We start from the raw sequence: 16,272 nt of genomic DNA, 5'->3' as shown, positions 1-16,272 counted from the left end.
TAAAAGTCCTATTAACCAACGTCAGGCAATCCCAGTTTGCTTCATATATAGTGGAAATACAAGCAGGCTACATCATGCTGATTAGAACATATTTAACAAAACAGTAAAATAGTACAATGAAGTCTATTTAATTGTCAGCTCTCTTACAGTGATTAGTAGTAGCTTAATTCTTGACTTGAATTATGATAGTTTTGTGATTTTGCAAATTGATCCTTATATATTAGTATTTTCTGTTGTTTAGAAGCCTTCTTGATTTGTATTTCAAGATCTGATGACTTTAACAGATATGATTTATAACCTTAAATTTATTTTATACTAAGGCCAGTAACTAGTTACTACACTTAAATGCAGAAGAGGCAGCTGTCTATGGCATTACTAATTAGACCACCAAGTTTGCAGCACACAGGGAATCTTACTTTTCAGCAGGATACCTCGGGGATAACTGGTCCTAGCTGAGTGTCTTGAGCCTGGCAGCCATTTAGTATAAATCCTTGGGGACATTTGTGCCTTTCTTTTCTTCCTGGCTTCATCTCTTCTAGGCCTCAGTGGAAGGTTATGATTGTTTTCTGAGTGTATGTGAGCCTTTCTCCTTGCCCTGTCTCCTGTGGTCTGCTTTTATTTCCGGGTGTCTGCTGCGTGAGTCCTAGTTTCTCACACCATTCTTTTTTTTTTTTTTTTTCCTTTTTTGATATTTGGGCTAAGCTAAGCAGCTAACTATTAAGCAGCTAATGGTGTTAAAGAAATGGCTACTTGGAACTACTACATAATATTGTATTGTTTTCTCTGATGATTTTCTTAAGTCTCAAATACTTTTATTTTTAAAACTTCACACTTTTTCCTGACTTGGGTCAGGGCATGCACATAATTGGTTTTATACATGTTTGGGGAAAGAGGGTGGTCATTTTAAAATACAGCTATGGCTGCAATTGTGGAGTTTCAGTTCTGATTAACATTAAAGAATATGCTAGAATTCTCTGAATCTGAAAACATTTTGAAAATGCTTTTCTTCACCAGCAAGACAGAAGGGCAGTGAAGACATTCCTTTATAATTGTTTCCCTTATTCTTCTTATATTGTCTCCTGGTCTGTCAACATTTAAGATGTTGGTAAATGAACCATTTACATTTGGATACCAATTAATTGTTCATCTCATTTAAAAACTTATGTAAGCTTTAATTGAGTGAATTTTGTCAAATGTGAATTACATCTCAATAAAGCTGTTACTAAAAAAAAGAAAAAACTTAAAGCATTTTCAATGGTACTGTGAAGCAGCTTTGTATTAATGTGAGAAGGTACAGGACAAATGGTAATTTATTTATATAAAGTTCCAAATCATAGGGCTTTTAGAATATGCCTCACTTTTCAATTTTTGGTTTAACTTAGGAAAACTTTCTATTTGACTTATAAGTGTGTCTCTTAATGAGGGAGGAAAGCAAATATGAGAGGTAAGACTAAAATATTTAAATCTTATCTTTAGCATTGGAATGCTGTTTAGAGAAATGAACCAGAAGTCCACGTCCAAATATTTCACTTCATGCCTGGCTTCCCCGGGCTGACCTTCCATTGACAGTCTGAGATCAGGCTAATGCATGAGGAAGTAAGGAAATGGATTACTAAATTCTGCTATTTTGATTTCTTTCTATAATGAACTTAAGGACTTTTCTTTTCAAGATACTCCATTTGTCATTACAGAAAGCTGTATACCTGCACAAGTGGTGGCTGCCGTTGATGTCAACACTGTCGCTAATGAAGTATACAAGTATAATTTTCCTCACACACAGTTACTTGCCAAGACAATTGAAGTGAGTAATTGTCATTGTTTTAATAAGTATGTAGCAAGGGAAATGTGATTGAAAAACACTGACAAATACTGGTTTCTGGTGGCTTAATTGGAAGATAAAGCATATATAAATTTAAGAGTTCAGGAGAAGGGAATTAACATTTTATATCCTATCAGAAGATAGCATGCTTTAAAAAAAATGTCCAGCGGCCGGGCGCGGTGGCTCATGCCTGTAATCCCAGCACTTTGGGAGGCCGAGACGGATGGATCACAAGGTCAGGAGATAGAGACCATCTTGGCTAACACGGTGAAACCCCGTCTCTACTAAAAATACAAAAAATTAGCCGGGTGTGGTGGCGGGCGCCTGTAGTCCCAGCTACTTGGGAGGCTGAGGCAGGAGAATGGCGTGAACCCAGGAGGCGGAGCTTGCAGTGAGCCGAGATCGCGCCACTGCGCTCCAGCCTGGGCGACTGAGCGAGACTCCGTCTCAAAAAAAAAATGTCCAGCTATAGAGAGGGAGATCAATATTTTGGTCTCTCAGAGAAATAATTGAAATGTAAGGATATGCTTGACTTCTAAATTCTTGTTCTGTGGTGATATCAAACTTCAAAAAAGTATTTACTAATATTAAATACTTACATAGTATATATAGTATGCAGTAAGAACAAGGGAGAAAATCACTGGGTTTTACTGAATCCTCCTTATTTTAGCAAACCTATCAAAGTTAACCTTTTTCACCTGTGGTGACTTCAGCACAAGTATTGAAACACTGATTTATGTTGAGTTATTTTTAAAATAATGTGAAATTGGCCAGGCGCCGTGGCTCACGCCTGTAATCCCAGCACTTTGGGAGGCCGAAGCAGGTGGATCACGGGGTCAGGAGTTCGTAGACCAGCCTGGCTGACATAGTGAAACCTGGTCTCGACTGAAAATACAAAAATTAATCAGCTGTGGTGGCATAAGCCTGTAGTCCCAGCTACTCAGGAGGCTGAGGCAGGAGAATCCTTGAACCTGGGAGACGGAGGTTGCAGTGAGCCAAGATCGCGTCTCTGTACTCTAGCCTGGGCGATTTTGTCTCAAAAAAAAAAAAAAAAAAAAAAAAAGAAAGAAATTGTGTTTTTTCTCCTAATTTATCATGGAAAATTTTACAAACAAATTTTCTCATGAAGCCATAATTTACATGCAATAAACATGTAGTTTATTGTATGTAATTTTAAGTGAGCAGTTTGAGTTTCGACTCAATCATCAACTGTGTAACTACCACCACCACAATCAAGACTTAGAACATTTCCATCATGCTAAGTTGTTCTTAGTGCCACATTTCCGTCAGTCTCCAACCTCAACCCAGGCGACGATGGATCTGCTTTCTTTTCATTATGGATTAAGTTTTCCCTTTCTAGTATATCACAAATAAAATCATAAGAGTGTAATTCTTTTGAGTGGAACTGCTTTTGTTTAGTGTTGATGGTTTTGGAATTCATCATATTTTGTTGTATATCAGTAGTTTGCTCTTTTTTATTGTTGAGTAATATTTTGTACAATAGAATATCATATACTACAATATGTGTCTCTATTCACATTATTATAGACATTTAAATCATTTCTAGTTTTTTACCATTACAAGTAAAGTTGCAGTGAACATTTATGTACAAATCTGTGTGGATCTTAGTTTTCCTTTATTGTGGATAAATACCTACATTTATTAAACTATGAGAAAATACCAAATTTTCCAAGTTTTTGAAGTGTTTTTACCATTTTACATTGTCACTATTAATGTTTAACTGAGAAATTTCACATCCTTGCGAGCACTTGATATTGCTGGTCTTTTGAATTTTAGCCATTTTAGTGAGCATGTAGTGGTATTATGGTTTTTAATTCGCATTTCCCTGATGACTAATGAGGTTGAGTATCTTTTTGTGTGCTTATTGGCAATTTGTATATCTTCTCTGTCAATAAATTTCTTGCCCAATTTTTATTATTTGGGTGTTTGTATTATTATTATTTAATTGTGAGAGTTGTTTATCTTTTCTGGATTTAAGTTGTCAGAAATATGCATAACAAATATCTTCTCCAATTCTGTAGCTTCTCTTTTTATTTCCTTAACTATGTCTGTCAAAACACAGACGTTACCATTTTTGTTTTTTCTTGTAGAGGACATGTTTTTTGTGTCCTAAGGAATCTTTGCTTACTCAAGTTTTCTCCTGTTTTCTGAAATTTTATAGTTTTAGTTTTACATTTAGGTCTTTGAACATTTAAAGTTACTTTTTGTGTAGATTGTGAGGTATGGGTCAAGATTTATTTGTTTTCTTACAAGGGGACATAATGTTGTCCCAGAACCATTTACTGAAAAGAATGTCCTTTCCCTAATCAATTTCTTTGATGCCTTTATGTTAAAAAATCATGTATGTGTGGTGTATTTCTGAACTCTGTCTTCAGTAGTATTTATGTTTTTTTTTTTTTTTTTTTTTTTTTTTTGAGACGGAGTCTTGCTTTGTTGCCCAGGCTGGAGTGCAGTGGCGCGATCTCGGCTCACTGCAAGCTCCACCTCCCGGGTTCACGCCATTCTCCTGCCTCAGCCTCCGAGTAGCTGGGACTACAGGCGCCCGCCACCTCGCCCGGCTAATTTTTTGTATTTTTAGTAGAGATGGGGTTTCACCGTGTTAGCCAGGATGGTCTCGATCTCCCGACCTCGTGATCCACCCGCCTCGGCCTCCCAAAGTGCTGGGATTACAGGTGTGAGCCACCGCGCCCAGCCATATTTATGTTTATTATTATACCAATAACACTGTTTTGATTGCTGTAGCTTTATAGTATATATTGAATTCAGGCAGTGTTATGTTCTTGAACTTTTGTTTCTCTTTTTCTAGGTTAATTTGGCTGCACTATTCTTTACATTTCTGTGTAAATATTAGGATCAGCTTGCCAATTTCTAAAAAAAAAAAAAAAAAAAAACAAACTGATTGAAATTGCACTGATTCATTTTGGGAGAACTGACATCCTAATAAAATGGAGTCTTCCAGTGCACAGATATGGTATCTCCTTTTATTCAGGTCTTCTTTAGTTTTTATCAGCAATGTTTTCTAATACTTAGTGTATAAGTCTCACACATATGTTGGTTAATTTTCCCTAAATATTTGTAGGGTTTGGTGCTATTACAGGTGAGTCTTTTTGAAATTCATTTTCCAATTGTTTGTTGCTAGCATATAAAAATATACTTATTTTTGTTTATTGCTTTGTATCCTGTGGCTTCTATATTCACGTATTAGTCTCACTGGCAAAAATGAATTTTTAAAGGATTTTCTCCATATGCAATTATATTGTTTGAAAGACAATTTTACTTTTCCCTTTCAATTTGTGACTTTTTTTTTCTTATCTTATTGCATTGTCTGGGATCTGTTGTACAATGTTAACTAAAAAGGGTTAAAGTGGATATCTTTGCTTTTTTCCAGATGTTAGGAGTGTAGTATTTAGTCATTTGTCATTTAGTATGATGTTAAAGTTTTTTGTAGATGCCTATTATCAGGTTAAGAAAGTTCCTTAACATCTGATTTCTGAGAATTTTTATTATGAATTGGTGTTGAATTTTCTCAAATGTGTTTTTTGAATCTTTTGATGTGACTATATTATTTTTCATTTTAATGCTTTAATATGGTAACTATATTAATTACTTTTTTGAATATTAAATCAATCTTGCAGTTCCTGGAATAAATTCTACTTAGTCATGATGAATCATCTTTTTAATGTAGTACTGGATCCAGTTTGCTAATATTTTATTAAGAGTTTTTGCATTTACCTGCATTTTTTTGTGTGTTTTCTTCATAATGTTTTAGTATGGTTTCAGTATTAGAATAATAGTAGGGTCATATTTTCTGAAAGAGTTTGTGAGGAACAGATATTAGTTCCTCAATAAACGTTTGATAGAATTTTGTTAGTAAAGCCTTTTGGTCCTGGAGTTTTTTTTTTTTTTTTTTTTTTTTTTCCTTTGGGAAGGTGTTTATGAATTTAATTTTTCAAATTGCTATAAGGTTATTGAGGCTATCTATTTGAAAGTGTTTGTTTGCACATATACTTTCATCCTTTTAATTTTATCCTAATTATATTTTTATATTTAAGTTAGGCTTATTGTAGACAGAATATAGTTGGATCTTTTTTCTTATTCAGTCTTACAATCTCTGCCTTTCAATTGGAGTTTTGTAACATTTACATTTAATCTTGTTAGAATATGGTCGAGCTTAATTTAACTACCTTGTTACTTGTTTTCTTTTTCTCTAATCTGTCTTTTGTTTCTTTTTCCCTCTTTTCTTGCCTATTTGGATTTTTAAAAAATTCGTTATTCTTCACTAATGTCTTTTTTAAGATAATTAGTCATAGTATTTATTCAATGTAAACTGAAATTTCTTTTAAAATATCTACATATCTATATCTATCTTTGTTTTTTTTTTCTTATTGGATTCTCTAGGGTTTACAATATGCATCTATTACTTGTGGAAGCCCATCTTCAAATAACATTATACCACTTTATGTTTAAATTTTCACAGTATACCTCCAATTTCCCCTACTGGTCTATTTTGATATTTTGTCTTGCATTTTACCGCTAAAAATGTTACAGTCACCAACATACATTGTTACTATTTTTTGGATTAAGTAGTCAAGTATCTATTACAGAACTTTTAAAAAGCACAAAAAGTCTTTTACATTTATCTATATATCTACAATTTTCAGCTTTTTTTTTTTTTTTTTTTTTTTTTTGAGACAAGAGTCTTGCTCTGTCGCCCAGGCTGGAGTGCAGTGGCCTGATCTCAGCTTACTGCAAGCTCTGCTTCCCAGATTCACGCCATTCTCATGCCTCAGTCTCCTGATTAGCTGGGACTACAGGCACCTGCCACCACACCCGGCTATTTTTTGTATTTTTAGTAGAGACGGGGTTTCACTGTGTTAGCCAAGATAGTCTCGATCTCCTGACCTCATGATCCACCCGCCTTGGTCTCCCAAAGTGCTGGATTACAGGCGTGAACCACTGCACCATGCCTCAGCACTTTTTATCCTTGTGTTTTAGATCAAAGTTTGCATGTGATATAATTTTTCTTCTTCCTGAAAAACCTTCTTTAGTGTCTCTTGTTGGGTATATATAGAAAGGGACAAATTACCTTGGTACTTTTGAGTAAAAAAGTGTTTTATTTTGTCTTCATTGTGAAATATAATTTTTTACGGATTTTTTTTTTCTTTTTTGGAGAGACAGGGTCTCACTGTGTCGCCCAGGCTGGTCTCAAACTCTTGGGCTCAACTGATCCTCCCACATCAGCCTCTCAAAGTGCTGGGATTGCAGGCATGAGCCACTGTGCCTGGCCCACTGAATCTCTGATTCCATTCATTTTGAAAGATATTTTTGTAAAAATCTGTTTGTTTTCTTTTAATACTTTCCAGTGTTAGCTGGGTTGCTTAATTTCTGACTTAAGGTCTGTAATAATTTCTGTTTTCATTCCTCTTAATATATTGTGTCTTTCTCTGTCTACATTTAAGATTTTATCTTTATCACATGTTTTGAAAAGTTTTATTTTGATGTGCTTTTTATGTTTTTCTTTATTTGTAGTGCTTGGACCTTGTGGTGCTTTTCTTATTTATAATTTTCATCAAATTTGGGGGCTTTGACTATTATTGCTTCAAAAACAATCTCTGATCTCTTTCTTCACTTTCTCCAGTTACATATTGTAGAGTAAATGCTAGCTACCGAAGACAGAGTGATCCATGATAAATATCATTAATGCCTCTGAAGAAGAGAATGACTCCAGTGGAACAAAAACTCTTAGTAAAAATAGATAAAAATTTTCCTAAAATGAAACTTACAATATAACATCCATGAGCCCTTCTGGAACAGATGACTCCATCACTTAATCTAGCTAAGCAAGAGATGAATCAAAGTAGAAAACCCAGGAATGAAGCTGCCATGTTAGGAGGAAAACTATGGTTAGAAAATAGGTGAAAATGTTGTAAAGCTTTGCAGTGTAGAAGTAATAATGCAATTGGAGTGGGAAGAGGCAGTGAGACACAAAAAATATGTCTTTGCAGATAAATGAAGCTATCAAATTTTTAGGACATTATTCAGTGTTATTACCGTCAGGGTCTCAGCAGAGCTGGAAAGAGAAAGCTCAGCTGTCAGAGCATCAAAGTAGCTAATTAAGGTAACAAGCCAAAAACAAAGGAGTTAAGCCTTCACTCACTTACGGTGGTGTCACTGGCAAGAATCTAAATGCAGAGACAACGCCACTCTCCCGGTTCCATTTGCCCATGGATCTGTGTAGATGTGAGGGCCCTCTCACTGTTGAGGGAATCCTTGGCCTTAAGGGAAGGGCAAGCAGGGAGGGTTAGTAGTGGAAAAGTGCTGGGGACTGAGTCAGGGTGGCACACTCTTCAAGTGTTGTCAGGGTCTTCAGGGTTTCCCACACCTCCCCAAACAAGGAGGCCTTGGCAGAGAAGTTCTGCTCGAGGCCTCAGATAAGGAGACCTCGGAATGAAGGCTCTGGGACTAAGTATGCAAATGTTCCGAGAGCATAACTGCTGGCCTGGTTGCCCGAGACCTTGACTGCACATACACACACACACACACACACACACACACGTCTAAACCCAGTAACATACCAAATGGTGAAACTTTAAAAGTATTCTCACTAAAATAATAAAAAGACAAGGATGTCCACCATTAGCACGACTACTTGATATTGTTGTGGAACTGTTAGCTAATGCACTTACACAGAGAAATATCATATAAATAGAAATAGAGATTTAAAAATGTGATTGAATATGCCAGAAAACACTAACAAGTTAAGCAAAAATAGTATCTGAGGAATACTTAGTGCTTTAATAAGGAGGCTGGCTACAAAAATATGCTAACCTATTGCATACTATATACAAACAAAAACCTACTAGGAAACATAATAGGAGAAAGTTCCTATTTTTAGTAATGACACAAGAATCTATATAACAAGAAATCTAATTCATATGGAGGTTAAAGAGACTTGAAAATGATGAAAGCGTACTGTGGTTTTGGATAGGATGGCTGAATATTGTAAAAATATTGGCTCTCTTTCACTAAAACTTCAATAAAATAGTCAAAAGTTGTTGTTTTCTAATCTGCCAAGTTCTTCCTAAAGTTCAAATGAAAATTAAGTTTAAGAATAGCCAGGAAACTTTCTGAGAAAATAAGCAAGAAGGCAGGCAGAGGGACATATACACCTGCCAGTCAACACGGGATGAACAATGTTAGCACACTGACCTGATCTAATATTGTCTGAAAGCAAAAGTGTTTTCCTTAACTTGTATAGTCATATAATGTAAAAAGTCAATTTCCATTGGCTTTAAAATATTTAGTCATTAAAGATAACCTGTGTATTTCCATGACTGCTTTATTTAATCCAAATACATTTTCATTGACCTAGAATACCAGGTTAAATAAGTTGTGAATGGTTCAATTTAGTGATGAATTTTTGCCTAATTGCCTTATTAGTTGGCCTACACTATTAAAAAATCACTATTTTCAAAAAATGCTCATCATCACTGGCCATCAGAGAAATGCAAATCAAAACCACAATGAGATACCATCTCACACCAGTTAGAATGGCAATCATTAAAAAGTCAGGAAACAACGGGTGCTGGAGAGGATGTGGAGAAACAGGAACACTTTTACACTGTTGGTGGGACTGTAAACTAGTTAAACCATTGTGGAAAACAGTGTGACGATTCCTCAAGGATCTAGAACTAGAAATACCATTTGACCCAGCCATCCCATTACTGAGCACATACCCAAAGGATTATAAATCATGCTGTCATAAAGACACATACACACGTATGTTTCTTGCGGCACTATTCACAATAGCAAAGACTTGGAACCAACTCAAATGTCCATCAATGATAGACTGGATTAAGAAAATGTGGCACATATACACCATGGAATACTGTGGAGCCATAAAAAAGGATGAGTTCACGTCCTTTGCAGGAACATGGATGAAGCTGGAAACGATCATTCTGAGCAAACTATCACAAGGACAGAAAACCAAACACCGCATGTTCTTACTCATAGGTGGGAATTGAACAATGAGAACACTTGGACACAGGGTGGGGAACATCACACACTGGGTCCTGTCATGGGGTGGAGGGGTGGGGGAGGGATAGCATTAGGAGAAATACCTAATGTAAATGATGAGTTTTAATGGGTGCAGCACACCAACATGGCACATGTATACATACGTAACAAACCTGCATGTTGTGCACATGTACCCTAGAACTTAAAGTATGTATATATAAAAAAAGAATCTGTTAAAGCTGTAACTTTTTTAGTGGCTAGCTGTATTAGAGACATTGACTCTGTTTACTTCCTTTTGATTCCAGACATAGGATGCCACTGGAATAATTGCTATGAGAGATTGTTGTTTTATTTTTACTTTAGTTTTAGGAATTTAGCTGTTATCATTCCATGTCCAGTTGCTTATCATAATGGCCCTGTATATACAGGCTGTTGAACTTGAATGCGATGTGCTAATACCCTGCCCCGTGTGTTCTGGCTGACTGCTCAGTATAGAATTTTCAGATTGCTTTCCTTAGCACTGCAGAGTCGAGAAGTGCTTTAGGAAATTTTCAATATCTAATTTTGATTTCATTTTCACAGATGTATCTGTAATTATTTAAAATCCTATGATCAAAAACTGATAAGACATGCACATTCAAACTGTTAATACAATGGAGACAACTGACATGTTCCCACGTTAACTCACTCTTTACAGAATTCAGAGTAAAGCTTTTCCTGCTTTATTCATGTGCTTGAACTTCTTAGAAGTGGGTTATAATTAGGAAGGTTTTGATTCTGGACTGATTTCTTTAAGTTTCTAGCTAAAGATGTGCACTGAGAGTGCTTAATGTGAGTTGGCAAACCCCTGACGTGTGCTTCCCTGTGTTTGTCTTCTGAGATATAGAAAGGGAGCAAACATAGCACAGTTCTCAGCTAGTTAGCCCATTAGGAATTCTTTTGATTCATCTTGTCAACAATCATTTGAAGTTCATTGCACACAACTGCAAATATTTGTGGCTATCTGAGAATTAGGCCCTTTTCCATTTGATAATATATTAACAGATGTATATGAAAGGGATGGTGACTGGTCTGCATATCACATTTGCTAAATAAAGAACATTATTGACAGGTAGGTATTTAAAAATTTCCTAGACCCCATCCCCATGAAAATTGTCAATTATAAAATAAGGTTCTCCATGTTTTACTCCAGAAAACAGCAGTGATACACTTGAGGCGTGATACAGGCCAGATGTGCTTAGGATCCAGGAAACAATTGTTCCAGCTCTGGGCTGGTGCTGGGAACTTGGGGGAAGTCACTTAATTTCTTATAGCTTCAGTTTACTGCCCCACTTCCTTCACAGTATTGTTTTGAGAAGTTAGTTAACCAAAGTTGATTTGACAAGCATTGTATTATAAACTGTTTCAGTTTCTGATATATTTAGTTATAGTTAGTATTTTCCTTCTTCCCCATTCTATCCATGTTTTTATGTTTTTGTTCCCCCAAATGTTCATTCCTCAGGGCATTACACTCGAAGAGTTTGACAGATTATCTTTTGATATGATTTTAATGAGCCCTCCATGCCAGCCATTCACAAGGTATGTGTCATAAATATTTCAATGTTGTATTGGTCCATTTCGATGCTGCTGATAAAGACATACCTGAGACTAGGCAATTTACAAAAAAAGAGGTTTCCTAGACTTACAGTTCCATGTGGCTAGGGAAACCTCACAATCATGGCGGAAGGCAAGGAGGAACAAGTCATAGGCAACAGGTAAAGGGAGAGAGGTTGTGCAGGGAAACTGCCCTTTATAGAACCATCAGATCTCATGAGACTTATTCACTGTCACAAGAACAGCACAGCAGAGACCTGCCCCCACAATTCAGTTACCTCCCACCAGGTCCCTCCCACAACATGTGGAAATTCAAGATGAGATTTGGATGGGGACACAGCCAAACCATATCAAGTGTTGAGAAAGTGCTTTTGAAGGACTTACTAAATCAAAGCATACCATAGTGTCAAGCATGGACACTTTGAAGTTTATTAGCTGCATTTCATAGTTTGGAAATTTTTTCATAAATCTTCTTATCTACTTATGTTTGTATGTATTTATTTTTAATAATAATTATTGGGACAGGGTCTTGCTCTGTCACCCAGGCTGCAGTACAGTAGCATGATCACAGCTCCCTGCAGCCTTAATCTCCCAGGTTCAAGCAATCCTTCTGCCTCAGCCTTCTGAGTAGCTGGGACTAAAGGTATACACTGCCATGCCCAGCTAATTTTTAAATTTTTTGTAGAGATGGCATCTCATTATGTTGCCATGGCTGGCCTGAAAGCCCCGGGCTCAAGCTATCCTCCCACCTCGACCTCCCAATGTGCTGGGATTACAGGCGGAGCCACCGTGCCCAGCCCCCATTCATATTTATAATTAAGCATTAATCACAAAGGAAATAGCAATTGCTACCAGATGAGCAAATTAATGTGGTCAAAAGTAGATATGCAATACTGTAGGATACCTCTTTTATACTTACCTAAGACACAATGTTTATTTCCAGCCCAAATTACCTTAATTCATTTAAACTAATGAGCATTCAAGAATATCTTTCTAATACTGATTAAGCAAAGTAAATTTCTGCAATAAATATTCAAGTCCTAAATTGCTTAATTGTACAATTTAAAAGCTAGTTAAGCATGCACTTGTGAACTTTACATTTCTTAAAATTCATATGTACATTGAATAATTCTGACTTTTCATAGCAACATTATAATCTCTTCATTAAAAAAATTATATATATGTGTGTGTATGTATAAATATTTGGCTATATGTTTCAGGAAATTATATCTTCAACCAAATCTTGACTAATTCATCTTCATTTAGATATTTTTAATAAGAGTCTTTTGAATTATTTTAAATGATAATAGCAGTAGTAATCCTCTAAGTGTCTTACGCAGAGGATGTCATTTAATTTAACAAGCTTATGGGGTAGCCATTGCTGTTATAATGATTTTACAGATGAGAAACTGGGGCATAGAAAGGTTAGTTTTCTCAAGGATATACAATTAAAGAATGTCAGAGCCAAGATTTGTCAATCATTTTATATATTCCATGATTTTAAGTAGAATATCATATGTAATAAGCAGTCTAATTCAATGAATGAATATTCTAATGCTAAATTTCCATCTAGGTTTGGATTTATTTAAACAATTCTCTAGGAAATGAATTCCCCAAGGATTTATTGTTCACCTACAAGCCAGGCATTATTATTATTATTATTATTATTTTTTTGAGATGGAGTCTCGCTCTGTCACCCAGGCTGGAGTGCAGTGGCGGGATCTCAGCTCACTGCAAGCTCTGCCTCCTGGGTTCCTGCCATTCTCCTGCCTCAGCCTCCCGAGTAGCTGGGACTATAGGCGCCCGCCACCTCGCCCGGCTAGTTTTTTGTATTTTTTAGTAGAGGCGGGGTTTCACCGTGTTAGCCAGGATGGTCTCGATCTCCCGACCTTGTGATCCGCCCGTCTCAGCCTCCCAAAGTGCTGGGATTACAGGCTTGAGCCACCGCGCCTGGCCAGGCATTATTTTTGATGCTGTAGTTCCTGTCTTTTGGGAGCTTATAGTCTAATGGGAATGGCTGACAAATAATTATCTTATAATGTTATCTTAAATTATCTTATAAGTTATATTATAAAAGAATGCTGAAAGTGTCACAGGAGTTCAGAGGAGAAAAGGGCTTGCTGCATACCAAGAGAAGGGAATTCTTTCAGAGGTGATGTCTGAACTGTGTCTGGAAGTAGATTAGGAGTTTATCAGAGCAGACAGGCCATTCCATCTCAGGGTGGCTCTAGTGGAGTACGAGAGTGTGAGAGTGTGGCCTGCGGAGTACAGTGAGCAGGTTATACACAGCAGAATGCAGCTCCAACTCTGTGAAGCCTCAGGTAATACTGCAGAGGGCCCCGTAGCTTTCCTACTCCCATCTCTCCCTTGTCTTAGCACAGCTCCAGCTGCTGATAGCAGGAATAACTGATTCTGTAGTCCTCATGTGAAAGTCTGACAGGAAAGGACAGAATAAGAACTGAAGATTTCTGAGAAGTCTGTTCACATCCAGTCTAATCCCATAGCTGAACCTCAGGTCCACTGATGGTTTTGGTCCTGCCATCAGGTGTGAGGAAACTGACTGACGATGCCAAGTAACTTATTTAAGACTCTGAAGATAAATAGGATGCTTTTGAACCCTGGTCCTCTGTTCCTGCTGCTCAGGCTCAATTCAAGTCTTCATTTCTGCTTTATCTTTGGTCATGTTGTGAATCTATTTGTAGGATCTACTTGCTAGCCCAAATACTGCCTGTTTACATGACTCGTTTTGACCCTAGTTACTCTAACCTCCTGCTTAGAGAATCTAGCCTTCAGCTTAAGTCTCTCCTATTTACTTTGGACAAAATTGTGTTAGTTTTACCTACTGCTTTGATTGTCTTAGATTGGCCACTAGTGCCATTAGCTTCAGGTTGCTACTCCATTCAGCAGCTCATTCATCTGAACTCTCGTTATACCACCAAGGGGAGAGCAAAAAGTATAGTCAGCCAGCACGTGTGTGTGTTTTCTAAACAAAGTGATTTTAAGAGAACAGTTGGTTTTATTCTGCATTGACTTCTTGTTCTTTTTTGATTAATATAAGTCATGTGTCATATTGTTTTATAAAGATAAATTTTAAGTGTACTTGTTAGGTATGTAAGGATTTTTTTTCTTTTCAACCTCTGCCTTCCAGGTTCAAGCAATTCTTGTGCCTCAGCCTCCTGAGTAGGTGGGATTACAGGCATGCCCCACCACGCCTGGCTAATTTTTGCATTTTTGGTAGAGATGGAGTTTTGCCATGTTGGCCAGGCTGGTCTGGAACTCCCGGGCTCAAGTGTTCTGCCCACCTTAGCCTTCCGAAGTGCTGGGATTACAGCTGTGAGCCACCACACTCGGCCTAATTTTTGTATTTTTAGTAGAGACAGTATTTCACCATGTCAGCCAGTCTTGTCCCAAACTCCTGACCTCAAGTGATTCACCTGCCTCACCTCCCAAAGTGCTGGGATTACAGGTGTGATCCACTGCGCCTGGACCCCTTTTTTCTTTTTAAATGAATAAATGTATTTTTTTCTCTGTAACAACAAAGATGACCCTATTTTTTGTGAGGACCAACTTATTTTTATTCTCTGTTTTGACTTAAAAAGTGATTTGACATCTTTTTATCAGATTATTGATAAACTTTTTTTGTGCGTGTGGTTTTTTTACCCCTTTAGGATTGGCCGGCAGGGTGATATGACTGATTCAAGGACGAATAGCTTCTTATATATTCTCAATATTCTCCCAAGGTAAAAAGTTTGGTTCCTGTACAAGCTTACCCTTAATTTGAAACTCCAGGTCTGGAAGAATGTGATGTTTGTCATTTTATAGAGGATAGCCATTTATACATGCTGCCTTGAGATATTGTGCATGTCATTTATCTTCTCCTACCATGACTAATAGAATAACTGCAAATGTTTCACAATTCCACGCTTGCCACCACAGTGAGTGACAGGGAATCACAGCCTAATAGCTAGCTTCTACTGCCTCTGTTCATAGTGTTGATGCAAATGGTGCTAATGTTAGTGAATGCTGTTACCCATGGCCTAGAAATAAGTGCAAACCCTTAAAGCCACCCTTCTATATGAGTAGCAGCCCTTTCAGCTGTCACCACAGAGGCTCTGTGTGAACCCATGTTTGAGATCAACTCCAATGGAAATTAACATTTTAAATGTTAACTTTATCAAGTGTGCCATGTTTAAGGGAAAAATGAATAAAATATAAGTTGTCTCCAGCCTTATAAAATTCCATTTTAAAAATAGTTCAGAAAATTACTTACCTCATATTTCCCACAGTAATGATTTTCTTTACTTTTTCTTCTTAGTAATGAGATATTTAGAATTCCATTTGTTTGTGTTTTTTTTTTAGATTACAAAAATTACCAAAGTATATTCTTTTGGAAAATGTTAAAGGTTTTGAAGTATCTTCTACAAGGTAAAAAAAATGTGTTTGTCTTGCATACATCTTAGACTTGGTATATCTTATAGTAGGAACTGTTGTGAAATAAAAATCTTAAAAACCAGTGCATACATTCTGACATTTTATATGTTAAATTCATCAGTGTTGATTTTGACTAATAATATAAAGTATTACAAAGTTTTGTTCAACTGATTCTCTTCTCTTTTGATGTTTTCGAATTTTTCTGGAGTAAGTGGTTAGTAAGAATGGCATTTCTCAATTTTAGCCATTTATATTGGTGCTTATTTCTGTGTAAGTGGAAACGTTTTCAGTAAGAATTGGTCCTGTTGGCAAGTATTTTCTGCCCTACAGCTGGATGCAGGAAGAATCCCTGTGTTGGGGTTCTTTCAGATGGTGGCTCAGCTGGAGAGAAA

At 36.7% G+C, this 16,272-nt stretch overlaps 1 protein-coding gene across 18 annotated transcripts in view; it reads left to right on the top strand.

The window, feature by feature from the left end:
- The window catches only part of TRDMT1 (tRNA aspartic acid methyltransferase 1), a 60,662-nt gene that overhangs the window by 26,979 nt on the left and 17,411 nt on the right, over positions 1–16,272 (top strand). For 4 of the 18 annotated variants that reach the window (XM_005564725.5, XM_074001149.1, XM_005564726.5 and 1 more), the window contains exons 2-5: positions 1,692–1,801; positions 11,358–11,434; positions 15,118–15,189; positions 15,809–15,874. In XM_005564725.5, the coding sequence (XP_005564782.3) occupies positions 1,692–1,801; positions 11,358–11,434; positions 15,118–15,189; positions 15,809–15,874 (325 nt within the window). Of the gene's footprint in view, positions 1–1,476; positions 1,597–1,691; positions 1,802–11,357; positions 11,435–15,117; positions 15,190–15,808; positions 15,875–16,272 lie in introns of all 18 variants that reach the window. The other 14 variants (XM_074001146.1, XM_045399634.3, XM_074001148.1 and 11 more) reach the window with 9 other exon arrangements.

Source organism: Macaca fascicularis, chromosome 9 (assembly GCF_037993035.2).
Source record: "Macaca fascicularis isolate 582-1 chromosome 9, T2T-MFA8v1.1".
In the NCBI taxonomy this organism is placed as follows: domain Eukaryota; kingdom Metazoa; phylum Chordata; class Mammalia; order Primates; family Cercopithecidae; genus Macaca; species Macaca fascicularis.
The sequence above is the reverse complement of the archived record's forward strand: the minus strand, read 5'-3'. Positions and strand labels throughout refer to the sequence as shown.